The sequence below is a fragment of the Mirounga leonina genome, unplaced genomic scaffold, assembly GCF_011800145.1.
Source record: "Mirounga leonina isolate KUSES-001 unplaced genomic scaffold, KU_Mleo_1.0 Mir_171, whole genome shotgun sequence".
Lineage (NCBI taxonomy): Eukaryota > Metazoa > Chordata > Mammalia > Carnivora > Phocidae > Mirounga > Mirounga leonina.
The window spans coordinates 6165066-6181673 of record NW_023270436.1 but is presented as its reverse complement, the minus strand read 5'-3'; the positions used below and the strand labels follow the sequence as shown (position 1 = coordinate 6181673).

At 50.3% G+C, this 16608-nt stretch overlaps 1 protein-coding gene across 7 annotated transcripts in view; it reads right to left on the bottom strand.

Moving 5' to 3' along the window:
• RILPL1 (Rab interacting lysosomal protein like 1) overlaps positions 1-16358 on the bottom strand; it is a 42740-nt gene extending 26382 nt beyond the window's left edge. For 2 of the 7 annotated variants that reach the window (XM_035016845.1, XM_035016846.1), the window contains exons 1-2: positions 15860-16346; positions 9458-9608 (exon numbers count right to left, since the gene is read on the bottom strand). In XM_035016845.1, the coding sequence (XP_034872736.1) occupies positions 9458-9608; positions 15860-16168 (460 nt within the window). In that variant the 5' untranslated portion in view covers positions 16169-16346. Of the gene's footprint in view, positions 1-9457; positions 9609-15859 lie in introns of all 7 variants that reach the window. The other 5 variants (XM_035016844.1, XM_035016842.1, XM_035016848.1 and 2 more) reach the window with 4 other exon arrangements.
• Between the last annotated feature and the right edge of the window lie 250 nt (positions 16359-16608).

Sequence of the window (16608 nt, the reverse complement as noted above, 5' to 3'; positions counted from 1 at the left end):
GCAGTACTATTCATAACGGCCCAAAGGTGGAAAGAGCCCGAATGTCCATCAATAGCTGAATGGATAAACCAATTGTGGTCTATCTACACGATGGAATATTAACCACCCATACAGAAGAATGACTGACACCTGCTATAATGTGATTAACCTTGAAAACAGGAAGCTAAGTGAGAGAGGCCAGACATAAAAGGCCACACGGTGTATGATTCCATTTACAGGACATGTCCAGAATACAGACAGAAAGAGACTGGTGGCTGCCGGAGGCTGGGGGAACAGACAGGTGGGTGGACTGGGGACTGACCACTGATGGGTGCGGGGTCTCCTTCGGGGGCAGTGAAAATATACTGGAACCAAACAGAGGTGATGGTTGCCTAATGGTGTGAGTAAATTATGTACTAAATGCTGCTGAACTGTATATTTAAAAATTGTTCCTCTTATGTTATGTGAATTTCACCTCAATTTTTTAAAAAAGGCAACCCAAAGAACACATAATTTTAATTTGTAAAAAAAAAAAAAAAAGGCAAGTGACAATCCATACGGCACAATCCCTTTAATTTGAAAAACTAAATACATGTTTCCCTGCAATGTCTGAATTGCAGCAGCTTTGGCTCATTAAAAAAAAAAAACAAACAGGCATGGACTCCGTATGTAGATGCATAAAAAGGGATGGTTTTACCTCTGCTAAGTGCCGTGAGAATGAGGCAGAGGGAATTCTCATGCATTTCTTGAGTTTTGTTACAATCTTTCACGGTATCAATGCATGCATTAGGTTATTATTATTTTTTTAAAGATTTTATTTATTTATTTGAGAGAGAGAATGAGATAGAGAGAGCATGAGATGGGGGAGGATCAGAGGGAGAAGCAGACTCCCCGCTGAGCAGGGAGCCTGATGCGGGACTTGATCCTGGGACTCCAGGATCATGACCTGAGCCGAAGGCAGTCGCTTAACCAACTGAGCCACCCAGGCGCCCTAGGTTATTTTTTTTAAGACCAAACAACCACCACCCACATACCCATACTGTCTGCACCCCTTGATCACTAAAGACAAAAATGTCCCAAGAAGACTGAGCCACTTGCCCCAAACCTCACTGCTCGTCAGTAGCCATGTGGGGGGAGCTGCAATGCAGGTGTCCTGATACCAGACCGATGTGCTCTTGACCCCATCAGAACCAGAAAGGTGCCTTCCATACGGGATGAGGACGAAAAGGACAGCTAACATTTACTGAGCGCCTGCCGCAGGCAGTGACGGGGCTGAGTGCTTGTGGCGGGGACGATTATGGTGCGCCAATGCCCTTGGGTCCCTATGTCCACCCGCACCCCTTTTCAATGTGCCTTCGCCACTGACCAGGCACTGGGGGCCACTAGGCTGGCGGGCTCGAAGGGCAGGAAAGTTAGTGTCACACTCCAGAGCTCACAGCCCTCCGGAGGCTCTGCCCAAGTCCCACCCTTGCTGCGTGCTTCCCCCCACTTCCCTATCCTACTTCCTCGACCCCCCAACGGTCTCCTCTGGGGGTGCTCCCTTCAGAAATCACGGGCACAGGAATCCTGACATCAGAGTCTCCTTCTAGAAGAATCTGATCTACACTGTACTTAGCTCCTTTTATCCTCGGAATGCCTTCTGCAATGGGATTCCTGTTGTCCCCACTGTAGAACCAAAGCAACCCGAGGTATTCAAAGGCTGGTAGACTCACGCCAGGCCACACGGCTGGTCAGTGGCGCTACGGGACTCAAACGCAGGCAGTCTTGGCTGCAGAGCCCCCCACTCTTGCAAACCACTGCCACACTGCTGGCCTCCCACGGCCCACGATCCTTATGTTATCGGCAAGTGGACTGGGTAGAAGAGCATTCCCCCAAACTTAGGTCCGTCTGGAACCTCAGAATGTGATCTTGTGTGAAAACAGGGTCCCTGCAGGTAAGATGAGGTCATGCTGCGTGAGGGTGGGCCCCACATCCTAACACTGGTGTCCTCATAAGAGAAAGGAGAGGGCGCTTCAGAACAGAGGAGGCCAGAGACACTGTGACTGTGGTGAGGCTGGGGGGGGGGACACAGCCGTAAGTCAAGGAACCCCGGGTGCTCCAGCAGCTGAACAAAGCAAGGCAGGATCCTCCCCTAGAGCCTTTGGACCGAGCGCAGCCCTGAGGACACCTTGATTTTGGACTTCTGGCCTCCAGATCTGTGAGCGAGCACATTTCTGTGGCTTTAAGCCCCCCAGTTTGGGGTGCTTTGTTACATTAGCCCGAGAAAACTACTCCAGCCAGCTTATGGAGGAAGGCCCAGCGAGGGCGCGCAGCCGGTTTTTTTATGGAGCTAAAATTCATACCAGTCACTCTTGGCTTCCATGTACGGTTCGACGGGTAGCACAAAATCAACGTCACTGCCCTCAGGGACGTGCCTTACTGGACAGCTGCGAGGCTGATGCTGTATATACTTTCTCTCAACGATCCTGGGAGTCCGGAGTTGCCGTTCCCATGTCACGGGTGAGGAACCTGAGGGTGGGAACGGTCGGTCCCCCTTCCCCAGGTGACCCAGCTGGGAAGGGTGGGGCTGGGACTTGAACTCAGGTGCGCCTCACTCCACTGCACGTTCTCCTTACAGAGGGCTGCTCCATCCAGCAGTCCCTGAGAACACACTGCCTTGTATTTTTCGGGACACTGCAGTTCTAGGCTGCCCTTCAGAAAGTGGTTATGGGGTCAGTCTTCCTCCTGACTTCCGGTGACAAAGCTGTTTGTCTGGAGCCCGAGAACTGTTTCCAGATCCTACGCCTGCGTGTCCCCGGTCCAATGGCTTCGATCCCTGTAATTCATCTCCACGGGCACTAAGGAGTAGCGTTTCTCGTTGCCCTCCAGCAGACAAGGCGGATTTCCAAAAACAAGGGACAGAGGCGTGCTTTTCAACCTGGAGACTTCCAGGGAGCAGGAGACAGCAGAGTGTTGAGGTGGCTCTGAGTGCAGTGCCCCCGTGCCCCATATTGGTCTGTTAATCACTGCTGCACGTAGGGTCGGCTCCCCTAAATAGGCTTTCCCATCCCACTCACGCCACATCTCACAACGGCGCCCCTAAATCTGCAGTCAGCCCCTAGGCCTTGCCATGCTGCTCACGGTGGTGCCTGGCACACAGTCCAACTTCGCAGGCTCCACCTCCCCAAAGGGACCCCTGTGCCCGACGTCTGTTCCTCTCGCAGGTGGAAGAAATGCTTTGTCTTTGCTGTGTTCCCATGGTTTCCCGTGCAAAATAAAAATAACCGTGAAAGGCATGCCTGGCATCTGCCTGGTCTCTCCACTCGGGGCGGGGAAGGGGGTTGGTGCTGCCTGGAAAGCCCAGGCCTCCCCGAGCTAACCCTTTGGGAGCCGGACCCACGCTAGATGCCAGTTAAGTGTGTCAGATGGTGCCCGTGTGGGCTGTTTCATGGTAAGCCAGCAGGGATGTGGAGAGCCGAGGCAAAGCTCTCCCACACGGGGTGAGCTGCACGCACACAGATGCCTTGATGTGCAGAGGAGCGGCCCTGGGCATTTGGGGCCACGGCCTGCGGCCCCCGAGGCCCCTGTGGTGGCACCAGGGCCGGCAAGGGAGGTCCCCGGTCCCCCTCAGAGGCCTCACGGTGCCCTGCAGAAGCCCCACGCGCAGAAAGATGGCTGTGGCTTCTTCAAGAAATCCAACGTAGTTCCCCTACGACCCGGCAATTCAACTCCCAGGTCTACACCCCAAAGCACCGAAAACACACGTCTGCACAAAAACTTGGAATGTTCATAGCAGCACTATTCACAATGGCCAAACGCTGGAAACAACCCAAGTGTCCATCAACAGATGAATGGATAAACAAAAAACAGGGGCCCGTCCGCATCATGGGACGTTGTTTGGCCACAAAAATGAATGACGCACTGACGCACTGCTACAATGTGGATGAGCCTTGAGGACGCCCGTTCGGTGGAAGACGAGACACAGAAGGCCACGTTAGCCGAGTCCACGTCCACAAAATGTCCAGAGCAGGCAAATCTCCAGAGGCAGAGAGTAAGTCAGAGGTTGCTTGTGGCTGGGGGTGGGATGAAGTGGGAGGGGTTGGCAGTGGTAGTTAAAAGGATACAGTGTCTCTTTTTTTTTTTTTTGAAGATTTTATTTATTTGTCAGAGAGTGAGCACAAGCAGGGGGGAGTGGCAGGCGGAGGGAGAAGCAGACTCCCCGCTGAGCAGGGAGCCTGATGCAGGACTCAATCCCAGGACCCTGGGATCATGACTCGAGCAGAAGGCAGACGCTCAACGACTGAGCCACCCAGGTGCCCCATGGTGTCTCTTTTTAAGGTGACAAAAACATTCTAAAATTGTGGTGCTGGCTGCACAACTCCGAATCTACTAAAAGCCACTGAAAGGTAGACTCTAAGTGGGCGAATCGACATCTCCATGAAGCTGTTACAAAACAAATAGTAGCAAATGTTTCTCTAGTGCTTACTAGATAAGCACTTGACATGTATTAACTCATTTAATCCTCATAATAATATTCACATTTTACAAATGAGGAAATCAATCTACGTAAAGGTCATTAATCTGGCCACAGGTGGAATCCAGTGGAGCTCAGATTCGGACTCAGGCAATCTGGCCTCTGAGTTCATGGTCTTAACTCCTATGCTCTACTGGCTTCATGTTCTTTTTAAAAAATTAATTAATTAATTAATTAGTTTACTTAGAGAGAGTGCACGCATAAGTGGGGGGGAGGGGCAGAGGGAGAGGTAGAGAGAGAACACTAAGCTGACTCCATGCCCGGCACAGAGCCCAATGCGGCTTGATCTCAGGACCTTGAGATCATGACCTGAGCTAAACTCAAGAGTCGGACACTTAACTCACTGAGCCACTGAGCCATGCCTTACTGTTCCTAAAAGAAAGAAACAGATCTATACAGATAGGGAAATTCTGCAAGATACAGTAAGCGAAAGAAATCAAGGTGCGCTATATCCAACGTGGCATCCCGGACTGGATCCTGGAACAGAAAAAGGACATTCACCTAAAATCTGGTGAAATCCAGATAAATTCTGGGGGTTGGTTAATAGTATCATACCAATGTGGGTTCCTTAGTTGTGACCCATGACCGTGGTAACATGTCCCTATTAGGGGATACTGCGAGGGGCACTGTGGGAACCTTCTGTACTATCTTTGTAACTTTTTTGTAAATCTAAAATTATTCCAAAATAAAAATGTATCTTTTTTTTTTTTAAAGATTTTATTTATTTGCGAGAGAGAGAATGAGAGACAGAGAGCACGAGAGGGAGGAGGGTCAGAGGGAGAAGCAGACTCCCCGCTGAGCAGGGAGCCCAATGCGGGACTCGATCCAGGGACTCCAGGATCATGACCTGAGCTGAAGGCAGTCGCTTAAGCGACTGAGCCACCCAGGCGCCCAATAAAAATGTATCTTAAAACAGTAAAACAAAAACAAAACACCCAACAACCAAGGTGCCTAACTGTCTAGAATATGTTACCATTTGTGAGGAAGCGGAAAAGGATATTCTCCTCCTTCATTGGGTAACTATGTACATTTGAAGTGCATAGAAAATCTGCAGAGAGAGTAAGGGGTTTCCTGCTCTAGGCAGACTGCTTGGGAACAGGAATCAGGAGAGGAAGGGAGACCAAGTTTTTCACCATTAACACTTTTGCGTTGTCTGATTAAAAAAATAATAATATGCGTGCATTTTTTTTTTTTACTTTGGAAAATGATTTTTCTTTTTTTCTAGGAAGTAAAACATTGGAAAAACTGCCATCCGTGTCCTCAAGTCTTGAGGCTGGACACTGGGGCTTCAGTTGTAGAACTCCTCAGGCTCAGGTCTCCTTTGACAGGAAATGTTAACCAAGGCGCCCAAGCAATTTTCTGCTATTCAGCTTTCCAGCTGTATGCCATTTTTTAGCGAAGAAACTCAAATTTTACCTCCACCTCTGTCTAGTTCTGGGGCCCCCTGGGCAGGTGTTCCATATGTGCAACCATCTTCATCTGCTTATGCCCACCTGCTGGAGAAGGATCATCCCTCTAGACGGTCTGTCTGCCTTGCATCTCCCTGGGCTCACTGGGCCAGGAGCTGCGGGGCTGGGGCTGGCCTCTCCTCCCCTCACACATGGACGTGGACATGGCTCTACTAACCTACTGATCATATTCTTGATATTTACTGGTTTTTTTTCCTGCTTATTCTATCAATCACTAAGAGAAACATGTTAAAATCTACCACTATGATTGTGGATATGTTTTTATTTCTGCCCACTTTTTAAATTAGTATATGTAAAGTGTACAATTTGGTGGGTTTTAATATGTTCACAAAGTTGTGCAACCATCACTGCTATGTTTTCTTCACCCCCAAAAGAAACCTCATACCCATTAGCCATCACTCCTCCTTCCTCACCTCCTTCCAGCCCCTGGCACCCCACTAATCTACTTTCTGTCTATAGATCTGCCTACTCTGGACATATTTCTGTTCACTTTTGCTTTATAAACTTTGAGGACAAGTTATTAGGTGTGCAGAAATTGCAAATCCATTTTCCTGATAAATGGAACTTTTTTCATTACAGAGTGATCTTGGCCTTAAAGTCTATTTTCTTTTGTAAAGTCTTACATTCATATAACCACACCAGCTTTCTTTTGGTTAGTGTTTGCACGGTCTATCTTTTCTCAGCCTTTTACTTTCAACCTTTACGAGAGGTCTCTTAGAAACAACATGTAGTTGAATTTTTAAACTCTTTTTTGATAGTCTTTATCTAGAACTTTTAGTCCATTTACATCTAATATAACCTCCAGTATAACTGGTTTAAATCTCCCATCCTATAATCTACTCCTTTTCTGCTTTGTTATACTTGTTCTGCTTGTTTTTTGCCTCCATTCAAGGGACTGAGTGTGTACCATTATGCCATCAAGGTACTGTAATGTGATAATATATATTTATATATAATAAAATAATTATATATAATACACATAATTGAAAATATGTAATATATATATTTTGGTCTTTGACCTCCATTCTTGGCACAGAGTTCCTAAAACTCTTGTGATTTCCTAATAGAGGTGAGAGGAGTGTCTTTTGTTGTCATTACAAGCCCCTTTCCATCATACCTGAGTTTATGATAATGAGGTGACTCTTGGTGGTCCCCCTAGAGAGCTTCAGGATGGGGTCTGGTTGCCAGAAAACCAACCACGTGATTCGTGATTAGAGGGTTAGAACTTTCAGCCCTAACCCCTCACCTCTGGGCGAGGGAAGAAGGAGCTGGAGGTTGAGCTAATCACCAAAGGCCAATGATTTAATCATTCGTGCCTACATAACGGAACCTCCATTAGTCTCTGGGGTTCAGGGAGCTTCCAGTTGATGAATAAATATATCCATGTGCACAAAGGGTGGTGGCGTGCCCCAACTCCACTGGGACAGAAATCTCTGAGCTTGGAACCCTTCCAGAGACCTCACCCAATGTACCTTTCTTCATCTGGCCGTTCATCTGTATTCTTTATAATATCCTCTGTATCCTTTGTAAGCCAGTAATCGTGTTTCTCTGAGTTTTATGAGCCATTCCAGAAAGTATTCAGCTTGTTGCAGGGTGGGGGTATGTGTGGGAACCTCTGACTTTGTAGCCAAGTTAGACAGAAGTGAGTATCCTGGGGACCCATTACCTGCCAACTGACACCTGAAGTCAGGGCAGTCTCGTTGGACTGATCCCTTAACCTGTGGAGCCTGATGCTAACTCCAGGGTAGACAGTGTCATAACTGGATTAAATTATTGGTGCCTGGAGAGTTGGAAAATTGGTTGATGGGGGGGGGGGACTGCGCACAGTTGGTATCAGTGTGTTGTAATCAGAAAAATAGTTTTCCTTTAGCCAAGCTCTTCTGCCATCATGGAATGGAGATTCAGGCCCTAGCATGTGCCTCTCAGCCTCCAACCTGGCAGTCCAAGCGCCAGGCCGTCAGTGATAAATGAGTTTACAAAGCGTCAATGAATGAGCGGTGTTCTGTCCGGAATCATTAGCGCTTGGGCACTAGAATATCACAGTGGCCCATTTGGTGGCCCCAGATCAAGGGGTCCCAGAGAGAAACGAGCCTTTCTTCAGGGGGCTGATTTCAGCCAACCTGAGCTCCAGTCCTGACTTCGCCACTAGCTTGCTGTGTGACCCTGGGCACCTCGCTGCACCTCCCTCAGCCTCATTTTTTCTCATCTGTTCGATAGGGAGGCTGGACTAGGTAACCAAAAGCTCAGTAATAATAGCTAACACTTGCTGTGTGTACGTACCAGGTACTATTCTAAGCGATCTGCAGATATTAATTCATCGAATCCTCACCACAAACTTATGAGCAACCTACGGTTACTTCTCTCACTTTTACTCGGGGAGCAACTTAGGCACACAAAGGTCAAGTGACTTGATCAAGGTCACTTAGGAGGTAAGTATTGGGTTAGGATTCACACCTGGGCAGTCTGGCTCTGGAGCCAATGCTTACAACCACTAAGACTTCTGCATCCATTGCCCAGATCACATGCCAACAAAGGAAACCCAAGGAAAACAGAATTCCAGCACTTGGATCAAAATTTCCTCTTTTCTCAGGCCCTACAGTCCTTATTAGGGTGCTACTTTAGTCTCACAGAAGTGTAACTATGGTTCTGAACTTCAGCCTCCATGCAAGCCCATCTCTCACCCCATCCAGGAGGAGGGGGCTTGTGTGGAGACCCAGGGAGTTTCTTCCAACAGAAGAGAGAGGTCTGAGATTCCCGGAGCAAGAGGCAGCCTCTGATTGGGAAGGAGGCTGTGGGGGACAACAGAGCTGATACAGCCCATAGGGCCCACACCAAATCCCATCTCTGTTTTTGCTTTCCCAAAACCAGCAGAGGGCCTAGAGTGAACGTTCTAGATAACTGTTTGCAGGATGAATGACAGTTCGGGGGCTCCAGGGCCATTCCGATCTGGCTTACTATCCTGGGTTGCTCATTGTTCAATGCATGCCTCTGGCAGGAGTCAATCTCTTCCCAGCACACTTAGAATAAAATCCAAACCCTGCTCTCTAAGGGGTATGTGATCTGACCCCTCTGACCTCATCTTTAACCACCTTTGGCCTCGATCATCTTGTCCCGTTATACTGGCCTTCCCTGGCTTTCTATAAAACTCATGCCCCAGGGCCTTTGAACTTGCTTCTCTCCCAAGATACGTGGCTCACTCCATCACTTCATTAGGGCTCAAATGTCACCTTGTCAGAGAGGCCTTCCTTGATCACTGTATCTAAAGAAGCCCCGCCCCCCCACACCTCCATCATACCCCCCAGTTTGGGTTCTTCCAGAGCACTGGTCGCCGTCCGGAACCATGCCATCTATCTGTTTACACATCCATCATCCTGCTCCTCCACGCTAGAACCTAAGCTTCACGAGGGCTTTGTCCTGTCCACTGCATGTCCCCCGTGCCTATGATCACCGCGGGAGCAGCCTTCTCCCGACCTCCCAGGCCGGCCCCTCCCCTTACCTTCGTGCTTCTGGAACTCCTCCTCAGAGAAGCTGGTATCTTTGTGCGAGAGGTTGGTCATGAGCTGCTTGTTCTCCTCCTGCAGCTGGGCGATCTGAGAAAGGAGGTCCTGCGCCTCCCCCCGCCACACGTCCTCCACCAGCTCCAACTCCTGCGAAGGCGACGGGCCGGCGTGGGGTCACAGCTGCCCAGGCAGCAGCCTCATATCCACCACCCCCCACCCTCGGCAGCGGCTCGGGCCTGCCAGGGCTCCCCCTGAGGGCAGGCGCACCGAGAACAGGGCCACCACTAGGCCACACGGCAACTCTGCAAGAAACAGAAGGTGCCCTTATTCTGGGCAAGGCCTGCATTTGTGCTTTAGGACTCGGCCGGGTTTAGAATGGCCTCAAGAGCCGCAACTGTACCTCATGACTATCTAGACGGAGAGAGCACGCGGATGAGCAGCCCTGCACCACGGGGACCCTGACATTCCCAACCTCTCTGGGGAGGTCACGGCCCTGAGCTGTGGACAGACCCTGAGTCAGGACCCACCTGTCTCCAAGGGACCAAGGGGCAGCAAAGACCCCGGGGATGCCACCTGGCCCAGTGCTCCTTATATGTCTGATACTGGCATCTCTTCAAGGGATCTTGGGCAACCAATTCACTTTACAACTCTGAGCCTCAGTTTCCCTTAGCCGGGGAGCCAAATATAAAGATTCAAGGGGCTGATGTGTGGATAACTAAGATTAGTCTATTAAAATCATTTTGTGGATGGCTGTAATCAAAGAAACAGAAAGATTGACAAGGATGTGAAAAAATGGGAAGCCTCAGGCCCTGCTGGTACAACCACCGTGGGAAACAGCCCGGCAGCCCCTTAGTAAGTTAAACAATTACCACGTGACCAGCAATTCCAATCCAAGGATCTGCCCAAGAGAAATGAAAACACAACGTCCACACAAAAATCTGTATGTGAGTGTTCACAGCGGCATCATCCACAAGAGCCAACACATAGAAACCACCCAGATGTCCGTCAACTGACGAACAACGTGGATCAACCTTGAAAACATGATGCTAAGTGAAAGTAGGCCGCACAGTGCATGACTCCACTGATGGGAAATATCCAGAACAGGGAAACCCATAGACACAGAAAGCAGATGGGCGCTTGTCTAGGGCTGGAGGGTTGGTGGGGGAATGAGGAGTGACTGCTCATTGGGTATGGGTTTTCTTTCCCAAGTAATGAAAATGTCTAAAATTGGTTCTGGGGGCTCCTGGGTTGCTCCGTCGGTGAAGCTTTTGCTGTCAGCTCAGGTCCTGATCCCAAGGTCCTGGGATCGAGCCCCGCGTCGGGCTCCCTGCTCCGCGGGAAGCCTGCTTCTCCCTCTCCCCCTGCTCGTGCTCTCTTTCTCACTCTCCCTCAAATAAATAAATAAAATCTTTAAAAAAATAAAAATAAAAACAATTCTGGTGGAAGTTACACAACTGTTGAATAGACCAAAAACCACTGAATTAGACACTTTAAATGGGTGAACTATATGGTATGCGAATCATATTCAATAAAGCTGTAACCAAAAAAAAGATCTTTTGTAAAACCAGAAACTAAACATAGCACAATCGCTGTTGCGGGGACACAATGCTGGTTTAAAAAGCAAAGATACTGGGGCCTGTTGACCCAAGTTTGAATCCTGTCTCCGCCACATAGTAGCTGATCCCGGAGAAGTTACTCGACCTTTGGGTGCCTCGGAAATGTGGAAAATAGTGTGATATCTACCTCTGAGGGCTGTCATGAGGCTGATGTCAATGTCTGGAAGAGTGCCCAGCACCCAGAAAGTGCTGAAGATGTGTTTGCTGGTTTCTGTTCCTCCTACAGGCTGTCACCAGCTGGCCCAAGTGGCCGGATAAACACGGCCTCCGTTCATCTTTTAAATACATCCCTAAATCCCCATCTCCTTTGTCAGGAAGCCTGCCGCAGCAGGGAAGTGAGAGGTAATAACTAAGTATTCACCCAGCTGGTTCAAGGTCACCAGGCGAGGTGAAGGACAGGGCCAGACGGCAGACTGAGGGAGCAGGCATGGGGCCTTCCCATGCGCAGGTGTGGGCTGGAAGCAGAGGGAGGCTCTCCCATGCTCTCTCTCTGCTCCCACCTGGCGCAGGCTGAGCACAGAGGCCCCCGGGGGCAATGGTCAAGTGTACCTGACTGTGCATCCCGCTCCCTGGGTTGGGGAGAGTCTCCTGGGTTATCCTGGGGGGCCCAATGTAATCACAAGGGTCCTCCTCGGTGAAAGAGGGAGGGAGGGGGGTCAGAGTGGGAGACAATGTGTTGACAGAAGCAGAGGTCAGAGTTAGAGATCCGGTTGTCTGCCGGCTGTGAGGATGGAGGAAGGGGCCAAAACGCGAGGCGTGCAGGTGGCCTCCGGAAGCTGGAAAAGGCAAGGAAGTGGATTCTCCCCTAGAGCTGCCAGAAGGAATGAATTTCCTGACATCTTGATTTTAACCCACTGAAACCCATGTGTGATTTTTGACCTCCAGAATTTTATGCAGTATTATCCATATTGATATGACCCATAAATATCCAACTCTGTATTATCATAATAAATTCGTGTTACTTCCAGCCAGTAAGTTGTGGTAACTTGTCAGGGCAGCAATAGGAGATGAATACAGACTTTAACCATCAGCGTTTTTTTCCCCCCTTTCCTAAAGGGGGTGGGAGGGGGTATGGTTTTTGCCTCTGAGCTGACCACGGCGAATTTAATCTAGCCTCCATACCAGCTAAAAGGCTTTTCCAGGAAATCACCCCTGATTGATTACTTCCTTTGCCATCTTGAAATTCCATATGCTGGCCTACAAGGCCCAGTATAATCAGACCCCTGCATCTCCCTGATCTCACTTCCCACCTCTATTCCTTACTCGCTCTGTTCTAGCCACATGGGCCTTCTTTGTGTTGTTTTTTGACAGAGAGAGCGAGCGAGCAAATGAGCACAAGCAGGGGGAGCAACAGAGGGAGAGGGAGAAGCAGATTCTCCACTGAGCAGGGAGCCCAATTCGGGGCTGGATCCCAGGACCCTGGGATCATGACCTGAGCCGAAGGCAGACGCTTAATGACTGAGCCACCCAGGTGCCCCCTCCATTGTGTTCCTTGAACACACCCATTCCTACCTCAGGGCCTTTGCACTTGCAGTGGCATCTGCCTTGAATGCCCCACCCCACCTCACCCACACTTGATTCGGATCTCAGCTCAGATGTCACCTCCTCTGGGAAGCCTTCCTGACTGCTCCATCTATATTAGATCCCCATCCTGGCCAGTCTCTTTCATATCGCCCTGTTTTATTTTCTTCATGTCACTTATTATAAGCTAAAAATTTAAAAACTTAAAAAAAAAATCTCCTCACACTAGAACTGCACCATCCAACAGAGTAGCCACAAGCCACATGGGGCTGCTGAGCACTTGTTAAATATGCACCAGATTTCAAAGACATAGGGGAAAAAAATGCAAAATACTTCTTTTTTTAAAAATTTTTGGGGTAACTATGTGAGGTGATGGATGGTAACTAACTTTACTGTGGTGATCACTTCACAATATACACAAATATCAAATCATGATGCTGTACACCTAAAACTAATACAATGTCATGTATTAATCAGATCTCAATAAAAAAAATTTTTTTTATTGTGTGCTATTATCATCCCCATTTTACGTTGATTACATATAGAAATAGTATTTTGCATAGGTGGGGTTTGATAGGATATGTTATTAAAATTAACCTCGTCTGTGTCTTTTTATTAATAGAGAGACAAGCCACATAATTTTTCTATGGGACAGCACTGCAGTAGAAAGTCAGGCCCATGAGGGCAAAAACCTCATCTGTTGTGGTCACTGCTGTCTCCCCAGTGCCTAGAACAGTAGGTGCTCAATAAACACATGTGTTGAATGAGTAAATGAACAATATACACTGTTAACATTATAGACAACTGTATCTGCATAGCCATCACTTTCTAATCCTATTTGTATTTTCCTGTCTTCCCAGTTACCCACCCACTGCCTGAGATGAGGATCCAGCTTCCCCTGTCTCTGCACTGCCCACGTCACCCAGGAGGGCACCTTGCATGCCGTGGCCCATCCACAGGGTTGCAGACTGAGTAAGCAGATCGAACATGTTAAGACTGTGGCCTGAGTCTGTGTGATGAGCAGAACTGACTGAGTTTGGGGGTGTGCTTGGGGGAAGGGTTGGTGGAAGACCGGGTGCATGCTTTACTGGAGCCACGTGTGCTGAGAGAGAAAAGAGTGTGTGGGGGGGGCAGGCAAAGGAAGGAAGGAGGAATGAACAGACAAACCGATAAGACCAAGGACATGCTCAGAAGATTTTTGTGGAAATAGCACCGTGAAGAGCCTTTGAGATTACAAGTAAAAAAAAAATCAGATGAGTCTCTATTGATCCTAAGAATACAGAGAAAAGGGGACCAGGGCTGGGATGGGAAAAGGGTTTTGTCCTCTGATTTATGAGAAATCATCCTCAGTGTTTACAACAAGCCCCGGCTCTGAGCACGCTGGGGTTTACTTCCTGGCTGATAGCGTTCCAGAAGTGACAAGTGCAGCTGGTTGGGAATTCCATCTGACTCCAGGCCTAGTGGCCTCCGATGGCTCCCAAGGGTGTCTCCCAGCCCAGTTGCTGCAGAACTCAAACGCCAAGGGTGGGGACACAGGTGCCAGGACTTCTGAGTGACCTGGGCTAAGCTCCTAGGCCCCGGTTAATAAGAGGCAGCCACATGACAGGATTTCAAAGATCCCTTCCCCCAACTCTCTAAGAGAGATGGGGGGGGTGAGGGTGTGGGGTAGGAGGAGCGGTGCCGGAGATGGGGGTAGGGTCTCTATGAACACCTCCCTGAAAGCCTCTCCAGGACTAAGGACAACAGTTAACACTTGTAAGGCCCTCATAATGGGCCAGACTCTGTCCCAAACCAACCCTTTCCACCACAACCCCATGAGATGTGTGCTATTATCATCCCCATTTTACAGCTGAGGAAACAGGCACTGAGAAGCGAGGTGACTTGCCTAAGATCACACCATGGCAAGGTTTGAAACCAGGCCGTGTAGCTCCAAAGTCCCTGCTCTGGGGAATTTGACATTAATTACAGGGCCGGGGCATTTTCAAGCTCTCAGTGTGATCTTGGAAATGTTGCCTAACACTTGGGAGCCTGAGTTTCTTTCTTGACCTCAGGGCATAAGGACCTGTGAGGACAAACACCGTCAAACCTCACAAACACTAGTGCTCTTAACCACTCACAGCTCTGCCCCCAGATTAAGACACAGCCACCGATAGGGCTATTTTCCTTGAAACACAATAGGTTATGGCTTGCCAGGGAGGTTCAGAGAGGCCAAGTGTATTTCCTGAGGCCACACAGCAAGCCAGAGCCCACTCAGGCACCCTGATTCCTCCAAGGAAAGGCGTTTCCTCCTATTCTCTGTCCAAAGGGTCTGACAGAATCTTCCTCGGGCTGAGGTTGGGGCAGGAAACCACACATCTCCCACTTCCTTTTCCCCAGGCACCTTGTCTAGACTCCCAGCCCAGTAGAGACGCCCTGATTCATGTTCTTGGAGGGATTCTTGTTCATAGGGCAGAGGCTTAGCTTTAAAGCTGCCCCAAACCATGTCCATCCCCCAAATCAGGGAAGAAGCACTAGAGTTACCTCTATTGGGGCTGGGATTCTCTCAGCACTAATGTGGGACAAATTCCACCCCCCCCCAATTTTCTTCATCTGTAAAATGAAGATAGTTCCTGCCTCACAGAGTTCTGTGAAGATTAAAGATAAAACCAAGGAGAGAAAAGCACTTCAGGTTATTAAACTAGAAGAAACCCTGGGAAACAATTTGCAAATAGAATTCCAGAGATTGGGGGGTCAATGAGCTCCGTGGCTGGAGGTCATATCCCCTTTGCTCTGGGGGGTTTTGGGGTGAGAAGAAGAGAGGGGCTTGATGTCAGATCTTCTTGGGTAACACTGAAGGGCAGAGGGCTTATTTCATTTCTGGAATATAATATTACCTAAGCACTTTAGATATATCCCACTTAATTCTTATAAGGTGGGTCTTACTACTATCATTATCTGACATGCGAGGAAATAAAGCACAGAGAGGATGAGTAACTTAACTAAGGTCACACCGCTATTACATGGTAAAGGTAGGACTGGAACTCAGGTCTGACTCCAAAGAACTGCCCTTAATCTCTGAAGCGGTATATGCCAGAGAGCGCTGGCTGGACAAAAGAGGGCCGGGGGCCTCCCTCCCTTCGTCTTTCACCCCCAGTCGGGTCCCTTCTCATCTAGTCCCTGCACACACACAGCGTGCACCTACAGCTGCCCGACGCTGAAGGGCCCTTGGGTCCCAGCGGCCCCATTCCCCGGATGGGCAGACTGAGGCCGCTCGCTGCCCACCTTCTGGTGCTTGCGCTCCTTCTCGATGCGGTCCATCCTTTCCAGACGCAGGCGGTCCAGCTCCAGGCGCAGCTCGTCCAGCTCAGGCGCGACGTGGTGGCGGCTGACCAGCACCTCCAGGATCTCCAGGACACGCACGACCTTGGGCATGAGGCGCGCGATGGCCTCGCAGCCGTGCTGGTCGATGACCCGCTCGAACTCGTGGCCCACGAGCGACGCGATGTCGTACACGTCCATGACGGTCAGCTCCGCCACGTTCTTCTCCAGCGCCGACTCGGCCGCCAGCGACGACCCCCGGTCCTCCTCCATGGCGCCCCGCCCGGCCTCTCCCCCACCCCGCAAACTAGTGCAACTCCCAAACTTGCCGCTGCCGAGGGCAGCGCCGGGCCGGGCCCACCTCGCGCCGCCGCCGGCGGTCCGCGCTCAGCCGGCCCTCGGACGAGGGCGCACCGGGCGGCCGGCCGGCGTCCGCATGGGCGGGGGCGGCGGACCGCGAGCCGGAGGGCGGCGCGCGGGGGGCGAGTCTCGGCGCGCGGCTCGGCCCGGAGCCTGCTCCCGGGCGGGGGGGGGAGGAGGAGGAGGAGGAGGAGGCGGCGGCGGCGGCGGCGGCGAGGAAGGCGCGCGTGCGCAGGCCCGCGGCGCCTCCCAAGTTGGGAATCCGAGTTGGGCGCAATGGAGGCGCGGGGTCTAGCCGGAGAGCGGGCCCTGTCGCCCTCGGAAACAGTTCTCGCCCGAGGGGCGCCCCCGCG